Below are 27,950 nucleotides of genomic sequence, written 5' to 3'. Positions count from 1 at the left end.
CTTGTTGCTTTCATTTATTGTCTTTCTCACTAGGGTATCTGGAAGATGACATTTTGTAATTCAGTCTCCACGGATTGCTCCTGATAATGACATATGCATAGCACTCTTCCAGTCAAACATTTCATTTATTAAAATTAACGTGGCATATACTTAAAAGATCAAAGGATGCAGAGATAAGGTCTGTACTGCTGGCCTTGTTCCTTCACTTGTGTTTTTGTTTTTGCTTAAGCTAGCTGACACACGTTCTGGCACCTCTTGATAGAAGGAGCCAAACAGAACTCCATGAAGGTGATAGGACACTTCGTATCAGTTTTCACACACACCAGATATTTTGATTACCATGGTAAGCTTTGCACTTGGATCTGACCAGTGTCCTCACTGAGCTAAATATACAACTGCTTTAGTGCAGACCAAGGAATTTAGTTGTGATACATGGACATTATATTTCATTTAGTTACTGCATTTTTGGCATCAACTAATTCAAAGAGCTTCCAGCTTTCCAGTTTTGTAGTCAGCCTTGCATTATCTCACACATTCTTTGAAGAGCATTAGGATTAAAGCATTTTGGTTAAAAAATTAGCTGCAGTATCTACCTCTGCTTCTCTTGTAGCAGTCTAAATGGATTTATGGTGTCATCCATACTTGGAGGAAAGCACTGTGTGCTACTACACCTACCTGGTGGGGGGCTTGATAGCATCTCAAACCTTATCCAGAATACTAAATAATCTGATATATAACAAAAAATAAAGCTGAACTTTGTAAGAATGCAAGCCAAGCTTGTTAAATGTTTTATCATCTTGCTGTTAAGTAATTACTGAATTAATATAGGAATTTTTATTGGAGGAAATGCAGAAATTATTAATAACTAAAATAAGTATAAGGTGTGGGTAAGAGTTTGTTTTAATCTGAATTAAAAAGTACCAAGTTGGGTATTCAAAGAAATACGGTTTAGTGGACTTTAGACCACTTTAGTTTATGGTGGACTTTGCAGCGTTAACAGTTGGACTTAATGATCTTAAAGGTCTAAAACACCTTTCCTTAAAGGTGTTTCACAACCTAAATGATTGTAGAATTTGTGTAGCAAAATTCTAGAACCTAGCACAAGACATAACTTGCCCCACATGTTCTTAGTAGAAAACAGTAATCTGCAATACAGAGAATGTTCTTTTATATATGTGAATTTCAGAAGTGTAGAATAGGAAGCAAATTAGTAGCTTTAGAACAATATTAATAGTGTCTTACATGAGTAGATCAGGAAGTGGGGGTTTTGGGGAGTGAGGGGGTAGGAGGTGAAGCACATTGCAGGTATCTTCCATGTGGTCTATGTTCATGCAGTGCTGATTTTAGGGACCTGCTATTACCCATTCTTGGAAGCCACTGATTTGCAAAGCTCACAGTGCATTTGTCCTGGCTGAAAGGTATTCTGGACTCTAAATTTCACCTCTGTATTGCTGTCATGGTAGGTGGTGAACTTTTTTCTCTTCTTTCAGTACAGCAGTGATCTCTACAGGCATCTGAGGTGGCAGTCTATTTCCACAAATCATGGACAGTCCAGTGGACTTTGCTTATTCAAGCTTCAGCTATCACTGGGATTTGGCCAAACAGGCATCTTCAGATTTGACTTGGTCAAGTCCAGCTCCAGCTCTGCTAACTCAGCTGAGGAATTTTTTTGCATATAAAATGTTTCTGCTGAGTTGTAATGGTGTTTGGTGGAGATAGAAGACCTGGCTGAATTACTGCTCTGTAACTGCACTAAGAAAGCCACCTGAGTCACCGTGAGTTGTTTGAATCAGGTTCCAATGATGAGTTTTGGATTTATGTCCCATCTTTTACCACCCTTTCAACATGAACCCTTTTTCTTGGGATCTGCCTAAAAGGCAGTGGACATCTTGGTGATTCTAAATGTGGATGTGAAGTTTGTTTTAGTAGTAGCATCTCCCCAAGCTTTTTGCATTTTAACTCACTCTTAGACTGGTGAGCATAGGCCAAACTCAGGCAGAGTGGCTGTTTAACTACACCAGTGGGGACAGAATCAGATCTGGGTTCTGCAGATAAAGATTAACTGAGGACTTTCAAAACAAGGCAACAAACCTTCACACAGAGGATTATCCTCCTTATGGACAATAAGGGGCTTAGAGTTAGTCAGTGATGGGCAAATACTGACAGGTGAGCTATTACAGGGCACATGGAATCCCTTCCCAACAGAGCTCAGTTGGTCAATTTGAGTGTCTGACAGGGAGTACCCTCAGTTTGCCCAAAATGCTCACAAAAGTAACAATTATAAATGTGTAAAAGACTTTTTTTCTCACAAAAAACCCCAACCCAGTCTCTTTGCCTTAATAGGGCAGCAAAACAAAGATTTCTTGATCTTCCTGTAAGAGCTTCCATCAAGAAATCTTCTGTTACTGTAGGCTTTACTTCCCCAAAACCTTTTTCAGTTTCTTCTGACATGGACCATGCTGAACTCAGAGATGGTCAGCTCATGAACTTGTCTTGTAGGTTCTCCAGATTGAAAGACTGACTGTTCATGTTTCATTGTTGAAGATGAAGCCAGCTAAACCTCTGAAATATCCATGTTATTCTAATGGAAAATGAAGAAAATGTTAAAGTTACCAATTAGGCTCTTAAGTTACAGCTGCAGGTAAAAGTGATTCATCCCATGCTGCAGGTAAAATTGAACACCCTGCTGCTGTTTTTTTCCCTTTTCCTGCTTTCCTTTACTTTGATTTTTGCATCAATTTCACACTGAAGAAAGGCACCTGTAGTTCAGTTTCTTAGTCCAGGCTTAGGACTGCTGCTGCTATGTAATGGTGAAGCTAAGCCATCAAAAAATAGTTGTTTCCAATACAGGTCTCAGTTGCTCTCTGAAGAAAGATCTCTATTCCTCTCTTCTGCATGTACAATTGAGTTCTTGCAACGTGCTACTTTAAAGAATAATTCCACCTTTAACTAAACATTGTACTTTAATGCAGTGCTTTCTATCCTGCCATATCTTAAAGAACTTTGCAGAAGTGCTGTACAGTGCCCACCAAAACCATACACGAGAAATGAAACATACCCTACTGTCTTGTGCAAGTTCAGAGAAACTCAGCCAAAATGTATTTTACTGGAACTGATACTTTTTTAGAAGTACTTTTTTGTTACGGCCTTGCACTCTTAGATCAGTCTCAGAACAAGATCAAATGATGCACGTGCACAGAATTAAGGCTTCATGTGTGATTCAGAGTACACACTAGCTAAACTGTGTTGCCATATAGGGTTATGCTACTTTTTTTAACGAATCCAAAATTCTTTTAGTTCCTCCTGTGTAAAATACAGGCGTTTGCCATTATTCTACAGTGCTGCGGCATTTTTGATATATTAACCAAGGTGAGTGTTTAGCACACCCATGGCTTCGGGCACATGAGAGCGGGTGTGTCGAGAGATGGGGAATCCCGGCAGTCCAGGGCTCTGGAGCGTTGATTGTTCCAAAAGCTGGATGTGACGGGCGCATGAAGCCTTGCCGCTGCGAGAGGCCTTGCAGTGCTTTATTCACTACGTGCTGCCTGCAGTCCTCAGCTGCCGGCCGTCCTGCACACCCGCAGCAGAGGACGGGCACCTCATGCTGAGCTCCCCTCGGCCACGGCCGCAGCAGTCCCGCCCCACCACGGGAGCGGTGCCCGCCGTGCCGCGGCGCAGTCCGGCCATCGCTTGGCCCTGCAATGGCAGTGCCCGGCCTGGCCGTGCCCGAGTCCCGCCATGTCCGGGCCCGGCCGGGGTCGCTGTGGGGACCGGGGCCGGCCCCGCCCCCGCGCCGCGTGACCGCCCCGCCCCGCCCCGCCCAGCGGAGGTGTCAGCGCGGCTCTCGCGAGAGGTGACGGAAGCCCGCGGGGGACCCGGCCTTTAATGTGCGGTCCGGCGGCGTTGCGGGTGAGTTTGTAAACACGGCCCGGCCCGGCTCGGCCCGGCGCGGCGGCTCCTCCTCCCTCCGCGCTGCGGCGGCGCCGGCCGGGCGGGGGCGGCGGGGCGGGAGCGGCGCGGCGCGGCGGTGGGCGGGGGATGCCCGGGAGGCAGTAACATGGCGCCGCCGCTCCTCTCCGCGGCAGCCCCCTCCCCCAGCGCGGCCTGCGGCTCCCGCCGCCCCTAGAGCGGGGCGGGGCGGCCCGGCCGGCGCCGCGGACACCGGCACCCGCCCGGAGGTAGGGCCTGGCGGGCGGCCCGGGGCGCGGGGCGGCGAGGCGGGTCGGTGGGTGGGTGACGGGGGCTGCGGCGCGTCCGGGAGCGGTGCCCCGCGGGGGCATCGCCGGCAGCCGCCCCGGGCCCGGCCCGCGGCGTGGAGAGCGGGAGGAGCGGGCAGCCGGGCCTCGCCTTTCCGCCTCCCTCCGCTCCGGGGAGGCCCCGGCTCCATCCATCCTCGGCTCTGGAGGAGAACTTGCTCCGTGCCGGTGCCGGGAAGGGTGCGGGTGTGGGGGATGCCGGGCGGGGGGTAAGAACAGCTCCTCGGCGCCAGGTGCCGGCCTGCCTGGTGTCTGGCCATGGAGCTGAACCTCCTGGAGCTGCTGCCTCGTTGACTTTGCCTGTTATTGTGCGTAATGCCTCTCGAGTTGTCAAATAAAAAGTCTCTGCGGCTTTCACGTGAAAAAACATGTCACAGACCCTCGATTAGCGATAGCTGCACGGTGTTTAAGGCACAAATGTTTTATGTCAAGATGTAACGTCATGTTTGGAGTTAGGGGAAATGTGTGCTGCCATGTTGCTTCTGCAGCCTTACTCATTCTCCAGCGGTTTTGCATCCCTGTTTTTGGAGGGAGATCCATTAGTGTGTTTATGTGCCCCATTCTTGCACTCCGTGTGCCTCACTTGCTTTTTGTCCTGTTGCTTTCTCCCAGGGGTGTTTATCTTCCAGTAGTGATACTGTCACCTGTTTTCTTGTGCTGAAATGAGGAGTTTGAATAATCTGAGCATTCTGAATCATCCCCTTCTTTCCAAACAGCGACCACAAACATGGCTGAAACGTGTTTTATTTGCCACCTTTTAAAACAGTGGTTTTGTTTTCTGTTTGACGTATTCTACTCATGGCAGCGAATGTCACATCCACACTTCTTGCTGAGCATAAAGCTGGGTAAGAGGTAATAAAAACACATGTTCTGAAGTTTGGGTGATTAGACGGCTGGGTCTGGTTAGATGTTAAATTCAGCACGAGCTGATAGGATCAGAGCAGTCCTTGTGGTTCTGCTCTTCTCAGGTGTTCCAGGTGGAATTTCTTTAGCCATCCAGTGAAACAGGTTGCTGCCTGTTAATGAACTTCATTTCAGAGGGACAAAGTGTACTCCAGTTTGGCATTCACTTGAATTAACTCTGAAGTGTTTATAATTATGCAATCCAGAATCAAAATTGTCAAGCTGTCTTGTTAAAAAACTAAACAATAATTTTGTCAGGGACTGGTTGTTATATAATGCCTCAAAAGAATTGTCAAATAATGAGACCTTAATGTGTACATGGAGTGAAGCAGCTCTTTTAAAAATCCATTGGGATTTTATGTTTCAGTACTGACGTTGTATGCTAATGCTTAATCAAGTAGTTGAGCTTTTGATCATCTTTACAATCTAGTTGATATTTCTACCCTGATTTGAATTCTAGAGACAGGAATATGTTTGGTAGGTCTTTTTCCAGAAACTTCTAGGCTATGCAGCATCTAATATAAGATCCTTTCAGATCTTAAATTTCATCATACATACTTTTATTAATAATCTTGCTTTTCATGCTGCTTTCCTTTTGTGACCATGTTGAACAGCATGAACTGTGGTATTATTTTCATTCTTGTTTCATTAAATTTTGAATGGGCCTAGTGCTAAAAATTCCTTTTCTGTCATCAGCTTTTTTTTCTTCTACTCTTAATTAACTTAAACTTACAAATGTACATTTTTACCTCAGTGAAGATTTCCTATCTTGAAGTTATTTATAGTATCAGCATTCTTAATGGATTCTTGACATAGACTTGAATGCCTGTATAAAAATTATGCATTTTCTATTTTCAAAGGAGCAAATGTGATTCAATATTTTTAACTCTTATTTTAATATTGAATAGATTTCAGGTTACCATTGTTCTGCATAACTGAACTGTATTTGTTTAACATATAATATGCACTCTAAGGAGGCTTTGGATGTAGTTAGTTACAAAAATATTAGTCAATATTTAATAATTATGCAATCAATGGGTTTTTTTCACATTTATGATGTACTGTTTTCAGCTTTGTTCAGTGTCATCTTCAGTTCAGCCTGAGAACTTTTCCATTAGATTCACTTCAGATAAGAGCTTTGCTTAAGCAAGGCATTCCAAGCAATATATTATGTTTCCTTCCTAGGTAAATCCAGTGGTCATTTATGTAAATGCTTACAGAAAAGAAAAAGATCATGTTGTGTTAATGAGCAAGTGGAATCCTGTAGTGAGATATTTGATATATTTAAAGATTTTTAGAGTTAAATTCTCAATTAATTAATTTAATTTTAGACTTTGGGGATGCAATAGAAGAAAATATGAAAAGCAAGTAACTTTTTGGTAAGCTTGGTTTTTAAGTTTTGTTAAAACAAGTGTAGAAAAGTGAGGTTGGATCTCTAATGTTTGTTAGGTTGAAGATGTTCAAACTTAGATAAATGAACTGGGGAAAGCAAGGCCCAATATCTCTGTGAGCAAATTGTGAGAAGATGGGAGGAATACGAACCCCTCTATATTTCTTTTATGAGGTTCATTGACATTTTGCTTATCTACAAGTGCTGTATTCAAACAGCTTGAATTTTTAGTAAGTTAAAGAAAGATCAGGGGTGTCTCTGAAGAATGCTTAAGCCAGAGAGTTGAATTAGAAGCCACCATGTTCAGCCAGCAGGAGATGTTAAGCCTAAGGACCTTTCTTTATGCCATTAGTGCTCTCTGTTTGCCAGAAATGGATCTTCTTGTGGAGGAAGCCACTCCTGCAGCTGAAGGAGTTAAATTGCTTTGTTCCTGTATTTGTGACTATCTGTCCTACTGGCTGTCGTGTTCTTATTGGAAATTAAGTCAATCATCCCTTTTGTCTCTAAGTCAGTCATCTTTTCTTCTTGTCCAGATGTGTTGTCCTTTATAGAATTTAGACAAATGGTGGAAGGTATGGAATTAACTTTAGACATCAGATATTAGCAGTTAACTAATAATATCAGCAAAAAGTGCCCAACATTTGACTTTTAAAAAGAAAAAAAATTGAACCTTGTGCTAGCAGTGTAATATGAGGAAGAAGCTCCTGTTTTTCTGTTTGCCAGCCATTGGTAGTTATGAACTTTAAATGCTCTGGACTAGGGTTTATAGTTTTCTTGCAGAACCTACAAGGTTAGTTTCTGCCAATCCCACTTTCATTATGAGTAGGAATGTTTTAAATTTTCAGGTTGTATCTCCTCCATTTCTTTCATTTTTCAGTTTTATTTTTTAGGACTGTCATATTTGACAGTATTGCACAAAATACAGGCAGATCACTTCTGGAAGTGTCATGAAATGGTCAAGTATTAATTACACTGGTTTTGCTTCACCTCTTCTTGTTTTGCTTTATAGGAAACAGAAAATATAGCTCCAGTCCCTCTAGGTAAGTAGAGTACTTCCTTTTAAAATACAAATGACTTTTTTTTCAAATTTATGTTCCTCCTTAAGTAGTGTATTCTGCCTACTAACTTCTGATTTTTACTGAAATCACAACTTGCAAATCTACGTGTGCAGAAAATTGTGGAAATAAAGATAGACTCTTTCAAAGTGTGGGAAGTTATTAAAATTTATTAAATGAATGCTGTATGTAAGTGTTGAAAGTATAAAGACACCATGTTCATTTTGATTTTTGTTATTGTTTGCTTGGTTGCATGAAAAAGCCGTCTCTTAATTGTGAGGCGTTTAAATTTAGACAATAAAAATATCTACCTCCTCCCCATCTGTGGACATCTTGGAAGGAGCTAAGCAAAACACTAAATTCAGCTCTCCAGGTAACCATTAGGAGAATGTTATTCTTTACTGTGGCAAATATGCTCCATTCACTTTACCTTGAATAAGTACGTACTCTTAAGTAAAACTCATAAGAGTTGATGAAAGTTTAAAATTTTGACCTGGTTCTTTTATGCTTCAGTTTGCTATTATGAAATGAAGCTTTAAAGTAAAGTCTTACCCTACCTAAAGTAGTTACACACTATGATGACTTCAACAGATGAGTTTAGTAAGAGTTAATAATTCTGTATACAGTAAGGCTTTGTATCTTGCAGTAAAAGGGGGCACAGTCCCAGATGCAGTGTGATGAATAAAAGGAAATGTTGACTAGACATGGCAGCTCTTGAGGAAGTGCAAACATCCGTAGGAAAAGGCATCAGTGGTGCTGTAACACAAGCACTCTGTAGCTGATGCACTGCTGTAATTCTGCCTTGTCTCAATGGCCTGGTACAGCTTCTGTCCATCTCTCACCTTTTTCAAACCACGGTGCACAGATGTTTTGTGGGCTGGAGCCACGTGCAAGTGGTCAGTGTAGCTGTAGGGCTTGGGCGTGCTTCTCAGGGAGGCAGCAGGAGATAAATCAGCTGCTGCTGTAGGTGCAGACTGACAGATTGTCTTCTGCGGACTGTCCAGTTTAGGAGGGTGACACACTTGTGAAAATATGCATCTCTTCTTGCATGTTGGCCAGAAGAAGAATGCTGTCCTTCAAAAGTTTCACAGTTTTTGTTTGTTTGTGGGGTTATGTGTATTCATAGCTGTCTTTTGTGTGCTCAGTTCTGGCAATTTTTCTCTGTGCTGTTTGTATCAGCCCTGATGTTACAGGAGGGCAGCCTCTGTATTGCTACAGTGCTTAAAATAATGAATCCCAGGGTAGGAGTGCACAGCCTGTGAGCAGCTCTGTGCATGGACATCTTTTCACACACACCTTGCTTTCTACAGGTAAAGTAGAGGCTTTAGCTGCAAGTCTGCTGAGTCTTTAGTAGGTACGTGTGAAGAATTACTTTTCTCAGCAAATTGGAAAAAGTTTTTGCAAGGACTATTGATACATATACATTTTAAAGAGCTGCTTAAGTGTTCAGTAGAAAAATTTTGAAACAAAGTGTCAGTTGCATTTTCCCTACTCCTGTATGTAGGCAATTAAGAGAAATCAGAAGAATCTTTACCACTTAAATAAGCCAACAAAACATGGCTTAAGTCAGTGTAGGCTTCTATTCTTTGTAAGATTGTCTTCTGAAAGGTTTTGGAACCAAGCCTCAGACTATGTAGTAATAGTTTCCATCAAGTGTACCCAAGGTGTTTAATTAAAATCTTATGGAAATATGCAGATAATTGTTGAAGCTATTTTTGTAGCACATTTAGATACATATTAATGTGACATTTTATGGAGACATTTTTATTTTTAAAATAAGCATATTGCCTTAAGTATTAGTGAATTGTTTGGAAACTCATTTTATTTCTCCTTATTAGATATATTTTAAAGATGGATATATACTTATTTATATAGTTTACTGTACTGTTTACATTCCAAACATCACGAAAGAGGCTTGCTACATTTTAAATAGGCATGATGTGAGTGTATTTTACTTCTCTGTTAAAAGTTCAGAGCAAACACCAAAAAAGTGAGGTTATTAGTGTGGTTTTAGTATTGAAGTTGATTATATGACTTACTGTAAAGATTATTTCAAGTTTTTTTTTTGTGTTTAGCTCTGATGCTGTTACAGTGTGACTGGAATTCTACATATGGATTTCTTTATGCTACTGAAAGGAATGTGGAGTTTGAAGCTTACAGAAGCAAATTGTGGTTCAGTGGACTGTAGTAAGAATCATTTCACTGAATGTTCATTTTTATCTGAAGAGATGAGTTAAGGCTGGAGTTTCACATTCATACTGGATTCCTGCAGGAACTCTCTTTTTTTCTCTGGGACAAGGTGTTAGCTGTTGCCTAGGTAACAGTCCAGGGTGACTCTAATTCCCCTCTAGGGACAGGGTTATCACTTCATGTATTACATTTCTCATTTGGCTGGGTGAGTAACATTTTTGTCAAAAAGGCATCTAAGTTGCTGTTTTGGTTTTCAGGGGAGAGGTATTTTCTGAATTATTCTTTCTTACTGTGATATTCTCACTTTGAGCAGTCAGTCTACAACAGAGAGAGACTCCTTTGAAATTATAGTGGCAATTACCAACATTTTTTCCTGAAAATTTGCCTTCTCTGTGTTAGTTTTGTTATGTCAGGCAACCTGCAATCCAAAAGGAAAAGAGGATGCAAAGGATGGGGTTTGTGTGTATTTTGTAGCAGCAACAGGTTTTTGACCTTGCAGGGTCTTCTAAAGGTGTGAGAACATTACCCAAGTTTGGATTGTCCATTGCAATTTTTCACCTCTGTTCCTTGCTATGATATCTTGATGGTATGTTTTAAATTTCAGAGTTATCTTGGATTGCACAGAATTTTATCCAGTCAAATTTTGAATTTCTGCAAGGCTGAGATTCCACAGCCCTGCTTGACACCTGTTCCAGTGTTGTGGGATTTTTTTTTTTAATGCTGTGCTTTCCTTTTCCTCTACACTTGCTCCTAACTTTCTTGGTGTGTCTCATGAATGTTGCATCTCAGTCCTTTTATTATACTCTGCCTAAAGTCTGGATCTGACTTTTCTATATCAATAATTAGATACTTTATGACAGCAAGCAGATCCTCCTTCTCCATTCTGAACAAACTTTGCTTCCTCTTGTTATGTAATAGTCCAGCCTCCTGACTGTTCTGAGGGGGCCCCAGATGTTTTCTCTCCAGATCATCAGCTGTCTGGGTATGGCACTTCAGCTGTAGAGTGCCAGATAAAGGACAGTAATCACTTCCCTTCATCTCATTGCTGTGCCTTTGTTAATCCATCCCAGTGGCCTCTTGTCTTTCAGTGCCACAAGTGACATGATGCTGAATCGTGTTGGGTTTGTTGTGCACCGTGAGTTACAGGTTCTGCCCCAAAGCTGCCTGACGGGCAGTTGCCCCTCAGCCTCCACTGTTGCATGGAGTTATTTTGTTCTAAGTGCAAGCCTTGCAAGCCTTTGTAATAGGTAAATACATTCTTACCAATTTGGCTGCACTAACAAATGCGAGCCCTTTGTTTTCCCATCCTGTCAGATCCAGTTTCTGTTTAGATTTAAAATGTCCAGGGTCTTGCTCAGAATGCAAGTGAACTTCTTTTAGGTGCAAGAATTTCAGTGCTTCAACATAATTTTTTTTCCTCAGATGTTATCTGGAATCTCTTTACAAGGGATTACCTCACAAAATTCCATTTGGCCTGCAGTCAGATAATGTTACAAAGATGAGGAAATGAATTTATCTCCAACTTTTTTCCAGTAAGTTTGCCAGAAGGACAGCGCTGCTTTTCTTTTTCACAAGGATTGATTTTCTACTTGTATATCAGGCATTCAAAATTCACAGGCTTCACAAACTAAGACATAGAACCAGATAGGAATTTCACATGCAAATACGAGATTTGGTAATATTCCTTGAAAAGAGAAAATAAAAGGACCTAAAAGATTTACATCTTCTCACCTACAAAAAATACTGACAGCATGGAGGGAGCTGATTTTATGGCTGAAACTGCATCTCTCAGAGACTGACAAGAAGACGTAGTAATAGAGTGGAAGAAATGTCCTACGTGTATTTCAGTTAATCAAAACCTTCATGTTTTGGATTTAGAGAAACCAAATCATAATTATTTCTTCCACCATTAGACATTTCTGATATGGATATTACTTGTCTGGTCATAATACTTATCCATATGTCTGTATTGGCATATGGTGGCATATGTAGCCATTAAATACATATACAGTGCCCTATGATGACAGGTTCACAAAAACTAATTCCTCTTGAGATCTAAACAAGTATTAGTTTGAGCCTGCATTTGAAGAAATGAGATTGTTGCATTGCTGAAGAATAGTGGGATAACTGTTAACTGTGTTGAAGTTCCACATGTTGAAAGGATATACTCTTAAGGTGTCATGGATAAGGACCTTATTTCTTACCCTGAAGCCTTAGTCATGTGTATTCAGACTTGCCTATAATTTTGTTAATATTCATTATTAGTGAAAGTACCAAGTTCACAGTTTGAACAGTTAAAAAAATACTTCATTCCTTCAGAAACTTGAGACAGGTTATGAACTCTTCGCAGACAGTGGAACAGTCTTCATCTCTGATTTGCTTTGGCATCCTTTCTTTGGCATGTAAATGTTTCCCTGAGCTGTCAGTGCCAAAGACTGAAGTTTCTGGCAGCCATACATCTCTCTTGACTTCTGATCTCAGCTCAGTATCCCCATTCCTTGCAACATATATATTTAGAAGTGACAGTTTAGAGTATCCTGCATGCCAGGTTTTTCTTTCTTTGCTGTTGGGTGAAAATTACCAAGATCTCCTCCTCTTTGAACGACTGTCCAAAAAGGTCTGTACACAGTGGTTTTTTTACTGTACAGGTACATCCAGAAGGATCAGATACTGTATTCCTACAGATCTCTGAGGTAATCAGTCTGAAATTATTTGCTTATGCTTACTTGATATGTCTTGTGTCTAGTGCCCAGATGTGTACCAGAAGTTTACATTCTTAGCATGGTTAGACAATTTGAGAATCTTTGCAACTCTACATGACCAGTATGCTGGGCATGACATGGGTTTATTCTGCCTGTGATCTTTAATCATAAAAACATCTTTATTCACCTTTATTTCCTTCATCAATCTAAATAGTGTTCAGAACTATCATTGTTAGTTCTCCATACAAATACTCATTTAAAGATGAATGTATTTCCTCCAAGGCAAAGCCACAGATGCCACAACTAATTAAAGGATGTATTGAAGTAAACTATTTATTTGAAAAATTGTTGTGTTTCATGGGTGAATAGTGGACATTTTCTCATTTATATTTACAAAATCATTCATTATTATATTTTTAGCATGCATAGTAATTAATATCTTCTTTTAGTTACAGTTTATTGCCATGAAAAGGAGGATATGATAGTTTGCCATATGAAACAGTTTTATATGTGAAATCTGGCAGGTATGTGTATTAGTGTGTGGGGTGAGTATGCAAAATAGCACCAAATATCATTAATACCTTACTTCTTTATTAAGTGTTTTTAGCCTGTCAGTAATTAAGTAGCTGAAACATTACTAAAGTACATGTTTTTGTAATTAAATTCATAACAGTTTACATTAAGGGCTTTGTGCCAACTTATCTCTAATGATGAGCTTTAAATAAGGATTGTGAAAAGGCTGAGGAATGAACGCTACTTCTTCATCCGTTGGCACCAGAACCTTGACTGCATGGTGTCTGCTGCTCTGATCTCTTTTTAGCTGAGAATTGGATCATTATTACAATGTATTTGATTTCAGTGGCAAGTTGTTCTTACTGTGTTGTCAGATACTTTTTGCAGTTAGTCATGTTACATGTGAACATGTGGATTTCTGCTTGAGGTGTAACTGCTGTGGTAGATTTTGAGTAGCTTCCTGACAGAGCTTGAAATCCATGCTCTGAATCATGGGTATTTAGAATATTACTATAGCCACAAGGCAGAAATTCTTGCCCAAAGAATATTAAAATAGCTTGTTGATATAGTGATAATTTGTTGCATTATTTGTAAAATTTGTTACATTCTAATTTTAATACAGGTAGCACAACGACCTGTGGAATATGAGTGATGACAAACCCTTTTTATGTACTGCCCCTGGATGTGGCCAGGTAATGGTCTGAACTGAAGTTATTAGCATTGTTCGAATAAAAGTAAAACAATGAAATGTATTTTTACAGATTGAAGAAAAGGGGCTTATGATAATTGCTACTAAGTATTTGTTTTGCTGAAAAGCAAGAATTTATAGCATGTAGGTCTACACCAGCCAGTGATTCCAGGGAAGGTGAAGAGAGAAGTTCATGTCGCAGATGTCAGCTTTGTACTGTAGAGCAGAGAGGAAGGCAGGCTCTGGACATCATCTTCCCTCTGGAAGGGCTGCTCCCCCACTTAGTGAGGACAGAAAGACAGACTTAAGTCTCTTGGTGTGATAGAATGCATAAATTTCTCGTCTATGCTGTATGCAGAGATAGGGTGCAAGAGTTACAGGGAGCTGGGCATTTGGAGCTTAGGGCAATAAAGTTATAAGGGAGAAAAAAGTCCCTTGCTTGTTTCACCCCATCTTGCAGTGATCATGCATTTTTAATTTCCCTCACAGTTCCATATGCACATGTCCTTTCTCATGGAAACATTCTGAATTATTGTACTCTGAGGTGAATTCAGTTGAAGTATTAGTTCCTGAGAGGTGATTCTTGACATGGATCTCTTATATGTGGAATGACTTAAATTAGTGAGGCATAACCAGAAACATAAATTGGAGCTCAAATGTTCACAAAGAAAATTAATAATTTCAATGTTTTGTGTAAAATGTGTTCTTTTTAGGAAAGCTGCATCTTGGGAAATGTTTTCTTAGATTATGTCAATTGAAACACTAATTTCACCCACAATTACAGATGCATAGCAAATTAGTGAAAATAAACAAATAGTGAAAGTAAGAATATCTCTTTTACAGAACTTAGTTTGTCTGCTTACTGCTTTTTTATAGCATATACCCCAAATATTGGGGAAAGTATACATGAAATGAGCAAACGTGAGAGGTTTTTAAAATGCTGGTAAGGTTTAGATAATTCACAGTGTTTTTGTCTGGCCTTGTTCTAGTGTTACCTATTCTACCTGCCTCTTGTTTTATGTAGTAAATTGTCAGGGGCAGGAGCTATAGTATTTAATTTTATTTTATCTTTACACTATTAAATGCAGTGAAGTTTGTGATTACAGATCAATTCTCATTAATGTAATACACACAATGCAGTAATCAAGTAGTGGTGATCAATTACTAGACGTTGTCAAGATCCATTAATACAGCAAATGGCTGTTTGCTGATGGTTGATGGAGGCTGCAGCACTCTGAAATGTTATCTTGGACTTTTGATTAATGCAAGTACTTATACTGCAATTTCCCTGGTATATTTAGTTATTACGAACATAATTTGAGTTTTATAATATTTCTGCTCGGTACTTGGCCAAGGAACAAGATAGAGGTTTGTATTTTAACATAGTAATGGTAGTTTAACATGTTGTAAAAGTTGCTTTCTGTGGAATGGCATTTGTTGTGTTCACACTCCCAATTACAACTGTTTCTTAAAACTTCCTGCTGCAGCGTTTTACCAATGAGGATCATTTGGCTGTCCATAAACACAAACATGAGATGACACTGAAATTTGGGCCGGCTCGGAATGACAGTGTCATTGTGGCTGGTAAGCATACACTTGTATTAGGTTTGGTCACTTTTCTGCTGGAATGGGCATGTGCTTTATGCATTTTCTGTGCATAATGCATAGATTCATGTTTAGAGAATGTGATCCATTTTCTGCACTAAACTTATCTGCAGTGTGTGCTTAGGCAGTGTTTTCTTACATAATGCATGTCAGAATTTGAAGCCAGTATTCTCCATAAGTTACTTTTATTCGTATCTGATATATAATCCAAATATTTTAAAATTATCAATACTTATATAATTGATTTAATTATATAAGCATTTATTAAAAACATGCTAGTAAAGACTACTCCTAAGAGGACCTGTAACTAAATTAAACTGTATTTCAGTTCTAATTTTTCATTGATATTACTTGTCTCTTAAATTTTAAAATATGTAGTATCTTTTACATGTCATGGTGATATTAGAAGAATGAATCAGTGATTATTCTTCCAATGGGATAGTAAAAGAAAGATCAAATCTTTTGTTTTCATTTTGGCCTAAATTCAAAATACTTTATTCCCACCTCTGAATTCATGTTATACCCTTAGTAATTACAGCTTTTGTGCAGGATCAGAAGTAATCACCAATGGATGATTGACTGCATTATACATTTGAGAATTTTTGAATGATAGCGCATGCAAACTTAGCATGTGCTACGTATGCTGAAGGTACAGTCAGTCTGGGTTTTTTTCAGTGGTGGAGCAGCCTAAATGAACTTCAGAAAGACTTTCAGACATTTTCTAGTTTTTTTTCCCTTGTACATTGCTAATGTGTTACAATGAGCAGATTAAAAAAACATTGCTCCTAAACTAGCAGTTAAAAATTTTAAATTTCTGGATGTACTCCTTGTCAATTACACCACAAGCAAAGGGACCTTTCCAATAATCAGATGTTTAAAAATGAAATAATGGTAGTGTCTCTGTGCAGCCACATTCCAGTGTAATAACTGTTGCAGACACCAGGCATAATAAGTCCACGCAATCACGCCACTTTACAGTATTTTAAATGCAAGTAACTTCATGGCAAGTATAGTTAATTTTGACCTGATAATAACAGTGAAATAAGGCAAATTTATGTACTAACAGGAATTTTCTATAAAGTTTTTGAAACTTCTTCATGGGATAGTCACCCAGATGCCAGAAGTCTTATGATTCTAGCTTGATCCAGAGGCATCTTAGGAGTCAATGCAATCTTGTGCACAGTCACACTTTCCTTTAGAAGTTTGTGCTCTTGGAAGTAACCACTGCTGTTGTTAGATTAGTAAAGGAAGCGACCTGGCTTTGAGCTGTGCGCTTCTCTCATTTGTTTTCTGATTAAAAGCCTTCATGTAGTCCTTAACTCTGTTTGCAGATAGAGTCTGCTTGCTCATTGAAGTGTTGTGCTGTGCACTCGAGAATGGCTCCCTGTGGTTCGTGGCCCCAAAGGAAATGCTGTGGTTCCCTGCTAGAGCTGGCAGGGTGCTTTGCAGGCTCGGGGTGCTTGTCTCCAGCAGGTGGAGTTTGCCTGCCAGCTGCCTCCCTGCAGGGCAGAAAGCAGCCCGAGGGATCCCAGCCACCTCCTCGCCTTTTTCTGTTTGTTTATATTCTGAAAATTATTTAGGACAAGTAGATTGATAAATGGTATTGAAAAAATAAAATTGTGGGGGTTTTATACACTTCTTTTCAGATCAGACACCAACACCAACTCGATTCTTGAAGAACTGTGAAGAAGTGGGCTTATTCAATGAATTAGCAAGTCCTTTTGAAAATGAGTTTAAAAAGGCTTCTGAAGATGACATTAAAAAAGTATGTTCAAAACATTTTTTTTTCCTCAGAGCTTCCACTTTTTTAATATCAGAAATTCCATTGAAAAAGCAAACTTTGGATTTATGTATTGCCAGTAATCATGTTAGCTGCTTATATGTGTTGTATGTAGAGAATACAAATCTGTGATTACTCTTCTGAAGTTTAGTTTACCTGAATAATTTTTCATATTTAGCATTGATAATGGGACACATTGTCCTAATCATGTGAGTATCTAATCTATATCTGTTGAAGTTAACCACTAGTTTTGATTGAAATTTCCTGAAGTCCTGAATAAACAAAAAAGGAGTCTACACAAAGTTTTTAGCAGAAGGAAAAACACCCATGAAAACAATAGTATGTGAACACAGATAATTTTGATTGGTTTTGAATACTGATGTTACTGTAAGAATCAGTCATCATGATAATGAGAATTAAGTACTGACTAAATTTTACAAAGTGTCGGTAATTTGGGTATGGGTATATTCATTATGTGTTGAAATCACTTTTACCCAGAAACTGTTGATTACAACATAAAGATCTACTTATTTTTTAGTGTACAGATTGAAATATTATAAAAACTTGAGCTGTATCTGTTTAGCAACTTCATGTTTTGGTGAGGAACTTGCCATAATTTAAGTGTTACTGTCATTATGTATTTCAATGCTTCCCAGTCATAACTGATTAGGAACTTAAACATTTAAATTCTTCTGCAAGTAAAAAATTTTGTTCAATGTTCCCTTTGACTGATTTTGTCTTTAGTTGATTACCTGGTTGACTTCTATAGGTAGTGATTAAAAATATGGTTTTATATCCATTTTTATAGGTTTTGCAGAATCAGTGGCTTCATTTTGTTTCAGTAAAGATTTTGAGAGGTACTTGTGAGTAGGATGGATTATTATCCATTACTGACCAAGCCTCAATCTTACTTTGTAACAGCTGTATCAAATAATGGATTTATAAGTTTACTTTTTTTAGTTGCTGTATGCTGACTGTTTCTAGACCATGACATATAGTAAAATTGATTTTTGACTTAGCAAGACTATTTTCTGTATAACTCACTACTGTCTTGGAGAAGGTTCTATCTATTGTAAATTATATTAAACATTTTGTCTATTTCTTGAATTGATACTAATTTTCCAAGCTGCCCTCTGTGTTACAAGGAAAAACACAGTCCTGCCATATCTCTGGATGATTTAATAAAGTGTGGAAAATCTAGGGCATTGATAGTTGAGTTTTTTCTGTAATATTTCATAGTCACTTGTGATATGAGAAGGGATTCCTCTTCTTACAGTCTTCCCTGTCTATTAGTAATATATTGCACAGGAAAGCTAGGAATTTAATTGAAAATAAAAGCATTTGGAAAAACTTCTATGGGGGAAATTTCTTCCAAAAGTATTTGGATAGCAGACTAGACAGGAATATAGGCTTTCAAATCTATAGTATTGTTTTAAGTACTTTTGTAGCTCAATTTCTTTAAGGCATTTTAGATGTCCTGCTGAATTTTACCTGTGTAGTAATATAAAATTTGTTTTTTCAATAATTATTAGCTGCAATTGGAAATGCAAAAACTTTAGGAATGTTTTTAATTCTCAAGAAGAAAATATTTAGTCTAACATAAGTGTTGAAAGACATTTGTGTTACTGAAGATTGGTGTTCATTTAGGTGCTGGTAAAATAGCCTTGACTGATAATGCATCTGCATCAAGACCTTTCAAACATCAGCACCTCTGTCTTGTAATGGGCTGATATTTCTCTTCAGTTATTTATATTTTCTCACTCAGTTTTGTTTTTAAAACATTGACTAATTTTGTTTTACATTGTTGCTCATAGATGCCTCTAGATTTGTCCCCTCTTGCAACACCAATTATAAGAAATAAAATTGAAGAACCTTCAGTTGTAGAGACAACTCATCAAGATAGTCCTTTACCTCATCCAGAGTCTACTACCAATGATGAAAAGGTCAGAACCTTTATTTTTCTCTTCTTGGAATTTATTTTTCAACTTTCTGATAATCTGTAAATTTATTGTATATGCGGATAGCCACGCTGTAGTTGAAAGGAAGAGAGATTTCATTTGCTACATTCCAGTGGAAATATAGGTAATTTGTTCAATTCTTCAGTTAGCTTTGTTCACTGGAGTAATTGCTCCCAGTAAAGCTGGCAATCCAGTAAAGCCAGAAAAGAAATAAAATTTAAGATTTATGCTATCTTAGAAAAGACTAAAAGGGCTCTTTATTGTTGTTTATGCATCATCATCAGTAGTGATGACTTCAGTATGTGATTTGCAGTGTTTTTATCTTGTGGAGCTCTCTTGAAGTACAGAAAATGAAGCAGAATTAGGGAGTTAATTATTTCTAGTCTTCAATAAATACAGACATTAGGAGCAGACCATAATAAAGCATAGAGATAGCTCTAGTCAGTCCTTACGTGCATCTTCAGTGGGCAGTGTGTGTATGAGGGGCTTAGGTGCCTCACTCCCAGGAATCAACAAGACTTTTTCAGGTCCCAGGTAATTCAGGCTGGAAGGGACTGCTGGATTTCCTGTCCAACATGCTGCTCAAAGCTGGGGTTACTTCTAAGATCAGACCGAGTTACTCAGCACTTTGCACAGTCTGGTCTTGAACCCTCTGTGAGAGAGAGGCTGCCCAGCCTCAGTGCCACCTGCTCCAGTACCAGGCTGTTCCTGTGGGCAGAATGTTTTTCTTTGGATCCATTCTGAACCTCTCTGTTTCAACTCTTATACTGCCAGAGAAACTTCTGGGAGGACAACCTTAAGTGTGTGACAGAAGTTGTAAAGAGTTTTAATTCAGATTTGTCCTTACTAAGTTTTCCTGAGTTTCATAGTTAGCAAGGATGAGTAATCGTGGTTAATCAAGGCAATCATGCAGTCTCAAAAATAGTAAAAGCATTTAAAGGACTAAATGTAAAGAGCTGCTTGGATTAAGTGAATCACAGTTCAAATCTTAAGTCTTTATTTCAGAGGTTAGTTTATTTTTTTGCTGCAAATACCTATTACAAGTAATCTAACTTTGGCATAAGATAATATTACTACCTTCATACAATCATGGCTCAGTATCTCATTAGCATCATTACAAGTGAAAATTCTATCTCAATGCTTAGCAGTATTTATGAACTTGTGTCAGTGATGGTGCAGTTTGGGGGTGTCCCTGTGCCAGTGCTGCTGCTCAGTGCCGTTCTCGTGTCTGATTGTAGCCACAAGCTGAGCAAGGCTGGGGGTGCTGCTTGGAGTGTACAGCTCTATGTGACCTGCAGACAGTGAGAAATGTGAGCAGAGTGCTGTTTAGTTAGATTTTTGTGTTCTCCTTGTGCAGGTGTATTGAAGGAGAGAAGGGATCTTTTCAGGACATAGATGGTTTTAACTGTAACCATTTTGTTGGCTGCATATATTTTAGTAGTCTTAAATGATTACAGCCTATTTATGTTTGTGCAAGGCAGTTCTAATTGTCCTTGTAGATGTCAAAATAATTCCTTGGAGACTCTCAAAAAAAGTATGCTTAATTATTTTCCTAGCTTTGTAAGAGTTCCATGAGTTCTGTTAGGCTCAGTAAGAGCTGGTACTTTGCTTTGAATAGGCCAAGATATCATTAGAAGTGTATAAAGTCTTTAAGCCTTGAAGTAATAAGAGCTTTCAAACACTGTAGTTGTTTATTGACAGGACTTTAAAAGGGAAACCATCAACAGAGTTTTAAAATTTGCTTAGTTGTTGCCAGGTAGCTAACTGCATAATTTAATTACTTTAAAACCAGTTGCTTTCTTACAGTAATAATCAAATACAGTATTAGTTCTTGCCATCTACATTTCTTTATAAAGAATTCTATGTATTTTTGATAGTATTGGAAAGTTATTGCATGAAATTTGATTTTGATTAGGGGATACTTGCAAATATGCGCATCTGAGAACATTTAAAGTAACTATCCTGTTCTGTAATTTCCCATTCAGTGGGTTTTAGTTTCAAGAATAGGAATTACAAGAGTTGGAGAAGTCCTTTTAGTAAGTCTAGTACCTTTGGGTGGGCTTAGACTTCTGTCCTGTAAGGAAAGGTAGGTAAAGTTAAGGTCACTTTCATTTAATCTTATGACTGCAAATTCAACACTGTTTTTCTTGTTCTTTGGGGGAATATATTTACAATGTATATTATTCCAGACAAAATTTATACTTCATTAGTGCAATGCATTAGTGATCAATTAGAATCTCTCATCAGACTATTGGATATATGGTTTTGTTTTTATATGCTTATAAGAGTTTACTCTAAAGCAATACTTCTCAAATCTGCAGCTTATGTTTTTGCCATGTAGTTGCAGTAACAGGCTCCTGCATGCATTTTTCAATGTAGCAAAGAGCAAGTTAGTGTAAAGAGGAGGGTGAAAAAATTTTAATGGCTGAAGATAGTTTCTGATCTTGTAAACAAAGCATAACTGCCATTTTAATAACACAGAAACAAATGTATGTGAGGTTTCCATTTTCAGAATTTTACAGATTTATTTCAGAATTTTGGACATTAATCTTTTGACTATTGCTGAAATCTGGTTTCCACAGAACATTGTGTCTAAAAATTTCAGATTGTCCCTTTCCTGATAGGTGTTCAAGCCAGGGAAAGGTCAAGTTTTACAATTAGTATTTATTAGAACGTGCATTAATTAACCTTCTGTATGAACAGCAAAGAAGTGTTGACAGAATGCCCTCCCTTACTGTCTCACTTCATGTAGTTACCTGCTTTCAGCAGCAGTTGGGAGGCAATCCCAGCTGCTTGCCCAGAGGCAGGAGGTGTTACTGACACACCAGCAACTTCTAGGCTGGGTTCAGAAAGTGCTCGGAGTCAGGCTGACTGGGACTCTGAGGCACCTGATCTCATGAAAAATGTTCCTAGCCATGGCAGAAGGGATGGAGTGGAGTGGTTTCTAAAGGTCACTTACAGCTCCAAACAATCTGTGATTCTGTGAAAGTCCTTCCAAGGGTCCATTCTTTATCAAGTGTACGTATGGTCTTGTAGTCTTTGTTCACATGTGAGAACCACCATGATATTGCTTGGATTGTGCAGCTTGTTCATGCTAGCATACAGATTCAGCTGGTTCTGAGCTCTGAATTTCCCACAGTCAAGCAGTTCAGTCTCATTTATATTCTCCCTGTGACTCCTGAATAAGATCTGTAAGATGTTATACCAAGTTCCTTGCTTGCAAAGAAGTGTTTAATCCTGTACTAACAATGTGATTGGGCTTTTTTTCTGTTTCCAGAATTCTGTGCTAGTTGTCTTCTTATTACTGAATGCTCATCTGTAGTGCTAAGAACTGTCAAATATTATACCCCAGATTGATACTAAAACAATTTCACTTTCCTCAGCACAGCTCACTGTTATTCTCCAAAAACTTTCATTGACTGTGAATAGTCTTTTAGGTCCCTTGGGAAAAAGCATGAATGAACTAGTGAACCCTGATGACAAATCTAGCCTCTGAGCTTTTGGAGGCAGAAAATTTCATCATCTAAAATCTTTTCTTTTGTAAAGCCCACAGTTTGCCAGCAAGCTTACAGTTCTAAGAATTGCTCAGAGGTTCCCACACATTTGTGCATTAATATATACAAAGACAAGCAATCTGCTTAGACAACTCAGAGTTTACTACTTAAAGCTTTGTGGATAAATTTTCAAAACTCAAGCTTCATTCAAAGAAAATAATAATCAGTGCAGTCTGTGTGACACAGGTATAGAGATTTCTCTTTGAATTACTGTTTACCAGCAGAGCAACTAAAGTTTGCTGGTCTTAAAAATATGATTTTATGTATCATTGATTGCGGTAAGCATTGTCAAAAAAATAACTTGCCAAAAAGTCTGTCTGAAGGTAAATTGAAGTCAGGCAATATTGAGTTTCCTGAGAAGGAAGGCATAGGTTACAGTAAGGCCTTTCTGGGTTTTCAGAAACAGCAAATAAAGTACAGCATTCAGTTGATAATGTGCTTTACCTGGTTGCTAAGCTAAGAGCTATAGGGATTTCTGTCTACTCTTTATTTGCACTTAAGAAAGTTTATTTGCTATGATTAAATATACAGGACATGCATGTATTTTGCAGAGCTCTGAATATAACATTCCAAGTACTCTTAATCACTCTAGTTAGAGAGCTACAGAAAAAGGGTCAAAAATGTTTTTGTTGTTATTGTTTTTACTGAACCATAAATGTCATGTTTCTCTTGTTTAAATCCAGAGCAATGGACTGAAACTGAAATGTACATAAGGACATCATAAAACATTTTCCTTATGCGGAGTGTGGGTAAACATGATGGTGCTGGTAGTACCATGGGTTTCTTGGGGAAAAAAATTAAAATCTGATCAAAACTGAATTAGAAGCAATAAGAAATAATAGTAGCCTTAGAATAAATTGGGCCAGGTTTGTCGTAAAAGTAAAATCACTGTTGTTAAACCAATTTTACTTTGGTGGTTTAAATGATTCATCCACAGGGAGTTTTTTTGAATGTTTTTAATTGTATAACTGATTCTATTTGCATAATGTTACAGAAATTCTGATTTGTTCCATCAAACTGCATTCATTTAACAGTTGGAATTAGTGGTCTGTAATTGTATTTTACAAACTGATGAAGCCTTGTTTTTCCTCAGGAAGTGTCGCTGCAGCAGACTGCACAGCCTACATCAACAATAGTTCGTCCAGCATCGCTCCAGGTTCCCAATGTACTGCTTACGAGTTCTGACTCGAGTGTTATTATTCAGCAGGCAATACCATCACCAACTTCTAGTACTGTTATCACCCAGGCTCCATCATCTAACAGACCAATAGTGTAAGTTACATAAATCTTAGTAAAACGTTTTCTTGCAGAATTTGAAAATCTGATTTACTTTCAGTTACTGTTTCTGCAGTTAATATATGAATTTGAGATGCTTTGGTGTAATGTGGTGCTTTACTACACATGAAACATTGGACTTTCACTACATGTGAGATATAATGCCATGTTCTCCACATCACTAAGTTCATATTTTTGATCTCCAAATAAATTATACATTACACCTATAAAGAAACAAACCAATTTAAAATAATGTGTAAACTTGTTCTCTTCTCTGGATAAGTTTTCTTTTATATAGTTCATTCCTTTTTCAGTCCAGTTCCAGGTCCTTTTCCTCTGCTGTTACATCTTCCTAATGGACAAACCATGCCTGTTGCTATTCCTGCATCTATCACAAATTCTAATGTGCATGTCCCTGCTGCAGTTCCAGTAAGTAAGCATGATGCTATATTAATTTGAAAGTGGAGCAGATTTGCATAAGTGCAGCATAGAACTTAGTTTTAAGCACCTTGATAGCTGTTTTGGCTTCAGAGGGTAGTGCTGTCAAATGCTCTCTATTATGATAACATACTCAGGTTTTCTTCATTTTTATACTTTATCTGGTCAGCTTGTTAGACCTGTCACCATGGTGCCTAGTATCCCAGGAATCCCAGGGCCTTCCTCCCCACAGCCAGTGCAGTCTGAGGCTAAATTGGTAAGTGAAAAACTCCATTATTCCTCAAGAAGAATAACTTGAGAAATTAATTACATTCTATTGCTTTTTAAAACAGCTTTAGCTTTCTTTTATTAGTCTAAATTCTGCAAATACAAATTTAATAAAACCAGAAAAATAACAGCTGCATTTATTTTACAGTTCTTTCCAATTCCAGCCTATGTTAGTTCTGTTCTTAATGGCCATTTTTATTTTATTTTTAGTCATTCTTTTAAATAAGCTTTCTAACTAAACTCCTTCTTACTTCTTGTATCAGAGGATCAGAAATGCTAGCTGGGAGATAGACAAGATTAGTAGCATGTGAACATTTCTTTCAGAGAAGCAGAATGTTTCTGCCTAAAAGGATATTTCTTAAACTAAGAAAAATAAGGGTTTTTAAATGTTTTCAGACTCCCAACTGAATATAATCCATTTGGTAAGAGTTTTGCAATTAAATATGTAGTACTCATGTAGTTAACAAATTATTCTGTGTGGAGGTTGTTTATGTTGTGTTGGGTGTTTCTGGGGGGAGTTGAGAATTATTTGGAAAATGTCTAAAACAAAAGATCGGTTTGGTTTTTGTTTGATTGGGGGGGTAGTTATTTTTACTGAATATTAGTAACCATTTAAGATGGTAGTTGAATTTATCAATTTATTGAAATATTTTATACAGCATTAGGCGGTCGCTTCTTTTTTTCTGTCTTGTTTGTTCCAACTGTTCTAAAGCAATAGAAGATCTATTATTAAACAATAACTAACCCATTTATATATTTACACAATGCCTCCATGAACAGTATCTATCCTGTGAAATAGTGTTCCTCTTTCTTCAGCTCTTGCTTTGTACTAAAAGAGAATCAGGAACACCTGCTAGATAAAATATATTTTTCTGCGTTGATATTGGTAAGTGGGAGGATGCCCTTAACATTTTTAGATATCTCATTTCTCTTGATCTAAACCTGTGGGCTTTCTTTCCTTACCCATTTTCCCTTCTCAAGCCACAGTATGAGAAACAGTGAGTCTGGTTTTTCTGGAGTAAAGGGATTCCCATAGAGTGAGCACACCTAGACCACGTTCACCAAATACTGAAAGTGCTGTGGAGAGGTGCACTGACTCTGCCTGATGCTCTCAGATCTTCCTTCATTTCCCTGCTCTGCTGAGCACAATGACTTCTGAAATAGTGTAGAGGAGGACATAAGGGAAGGAGGTCTGTTTTTGTGCATCCTTGTCTCCCTGGGAATGGGAAAAGGAATCTTCCAATACCTCAGAAAATACTTAAATGTAACCAGCTCTTACAAAATTAATTTACCTTAAATCCAGGAGAGAAGAATGTAAAACAAGTGAAAGCAAGAACTGTTTTCTCTGAAATTGAACATGTTTTAGAATCAGAAGACTCCACTCTGAATTCTGTTTGAAATCCAGGAGGAATTGGTTCCAAATAATTTTTTTAGATGGGCTAGAAATTAGGTTTTTAGTGTACTGCTGAGTGATTTTCTCTTAGAGTGATTTAAAGGCAGAGAGGAAATACATGTGTGTGGTGAAGACTTTGATCTCACATTGGAAGAAGCAATCACTCAAATGCAAAGGAAAACAAAGATCATTAGACTTAAAATTTAACAGTCTCATTAGCCTTCTCGTTACAATTTAGCTAATATATGCACTTCATGATTGCTTATCTTTTTTTTAAGTGAGACTGTAAAAAGGGTATTTGCAGTATTTCCTTTCCTTGTTTCTTGACATCAAGCATGAGCAGAATTCAAGAATATCAGAATTATGTATATTTCTTATGCTCATTTACTTTTATATAGTGCCTATTCACAAAAATAAAAAATCTAATTTCTTATCCCCCTGAAAGTAAAAGCAATTTAATGAGAAACTTAATGTTTATGTAGAAAAGCCTCCAAGAGTAAGAGTAATTCACTGTGCCATGGGATGCATTGTTGGCAGATACGTGATGGTTTATTAACTGCAAAGTTCAATTTAATTTTTTAATTCAAATCTTTGTGATATCAAACCCTTTTTTTCATGTCTCTCTTAAAAATAATTTTGCTTGCTGCATACTAAATTCTGTGAAGCTTGCAGAGCAGGTTTATTTTTCACTTGTGTTCCTGGTTAAGCCAAGAGAAGACAATATTTAGTTTTACAGCTCACTTTTCATTTCCTTAATAGTTCACATTTAATGTTGAAAAATAAGCTAATACACTGAAATTTAATAAATCAACAGTGTATGCTTCATGTATTAATGGTATACTGCAATTTGTGGATTGATTGGTATGGTTAAGTTAGCTGAACTCTGGGAACATGCCCCGTGTCCTTTTGCCTATTACAGCCACATTTCTCCTTCTTGTTGGGAGGCAGTTCTGAAGGGCAGAGGAGTCCAGGACATGTTTTAAGAAGTAAATCTTAAAGGTGCAGGAGCAGCTGTTGCCATGTGCTGAAAGATGAGCCAGCAGTGAGGATTGGCCTGGCTGAACAGAGCGCCTTGGCTGGAGCACAGGAGAAAAAGGGAAGTGTGTGACCTGTGGGATGAGGGACCTGCAGCTCAGGACTAGGTGGATGTTGTGAAGTTATGCAGGGCCAAAGCCCAGCTAAAACTTAATCTGGTTACTCTGTAAAAGATAACTAAATATATTTCTCTAAGTACATCAGCAACACAAGGACCCCAAGGAAAATCTCCATCTTTTATTGGATATGGGGGGAAGCATAGAGGCAAAAATGAGGAAAAAGCAGAAGTACTTCATGTTTTTGGGTTTTTTTTGCTTCAGTCTTTAGTAGTAAGACTAGTTCCTCTCTGGGTACCCAGCACCTTGAGCTGGAAGACAGCCATGTGGAGGAGAGCAAAGCCTCTCTAATCCAACCTGCTAGAGCCCTAAGACACACAGAAGGTTATGGGACTGAATGGGATCCCTAGGGTATGGAGGGAGCTAGGGAAGAAGCTCAGTAAAGCTGCTTTACATCGTTTACCAGCAGCCCTGGCTAGCTGTGACTGGAGGTTGGTAAATGTGATGCTTATGTTCAGGAGGGGCTGGAAGGAGGATCCAGGGAACTGCAGGCCTCTCAGCTTGACCTCTGCGCTGAGGAATGTCATGGAGCAGATGATCTTGATCATCATAGCACACACGGAACAGGCAGGATCTGTGACAGGCTGTCAGTGTTGTCTACGTGGACTTTACTAAAGGCTTTGACACTGTTTGCCCCAGCATTCTCCTGGGGAAACTGCTCGTGGCTTAGACAGATACAGTCTGCTGGGTAAAAGAACTGGCTGGATGGCTGAGTCCAAAAAGTGGTGGTCAATGGAGTTAAATCCAGTTGGTGGCCAGTTACAAGCAGTGTTCCCCAGGGCTCAGTGTTGGGGCCAGTTCTGTGTAGTATCATTATCACTGGTCAGGACAG

At 38.5% G+C, this 27,950-nt stretch overlaps 1 protein-coding gene across 5 annotated transcripts in view; it reads left to right on the top strand.

The window, feature by feature from the left end:
• Window positions 1–3,823: 3,823 nt before the first annotated feature.
• Window positions 3,824–27,950, top strand: part of ATF2 (activating transcription factor 2) — a 48,391-nt gene continuing 24,264 nt past the window's right edge. The window contains exons 1-10 of one of the 5 annotated variants that reach the window (XM_063162174.1): window positions 3,824–3,909; window positions 7,559–7,589; window positions 12,946–13,020; window positions 13,632–13,701; window positions 15,185–15,281; window positions 16,949–17,067; window positions 18,897–19,025; window positions 23,688–23,866; window positions 24,184–24,298; window positions 24,477–24,563. In XM_063162174.1, coding sequence (XP_063018244.1) covers window positions 13,654–13,701; window positions 15,185–15,281; window positions 16,949–17,067; window positions 18,897–19,025; window positions 23,688–23,866; window positions 24,184–24,298; window positions 24,477–24,563 — 774 coding nt within the window. In that variant the 5' untranslated portion in view covers window positions 3,824–3,909; window positions 7,559–7,589; window positions 12,946–13,020; window positions 13,632–13,653. Of the gene's footprint in view, window positions 3,910–4,132; window positions 4,179–5,088; window positions 5,109–7,558; window positions 7,590–12,442; window positions 12,488–12,945; window positions 13,021–13,631; window positions 13,702–15,184; window positions 15,282–16,948; window positions 17,068–18,896; window positions 19,026–23,687; window positions 23,867–24,183; window positions 24,299–24,476; window positions 24,564–27,950 lie in introns of those variants that run through there. The other 4 variants (XM_063162175.1, XM_063162176.1, XM_063162178.1 and 1 more) reach the window with 4 other exon arrangements.

The sequence above is a fragment of the Melospiza melodia genome, chromosome 8 (assembly GCF_035770615.1).
Source record: "Melospiza melodia melodia isolate bMelMel2 chromosome 8, bMelMel2.pri, whole genome shotgun sequence".
Taxonomy (NCBI): domain Eukaryota; kingdom Metazoa; phylum Chordata; class Aves; order Passeriformes; family Passerellidae; genus Melospiza; species Melospiza melodia.
Note: the sequence above shows the minus strand (reverse complement) of the source record. Positions and strands in the feature narration are given on the sequence as shown.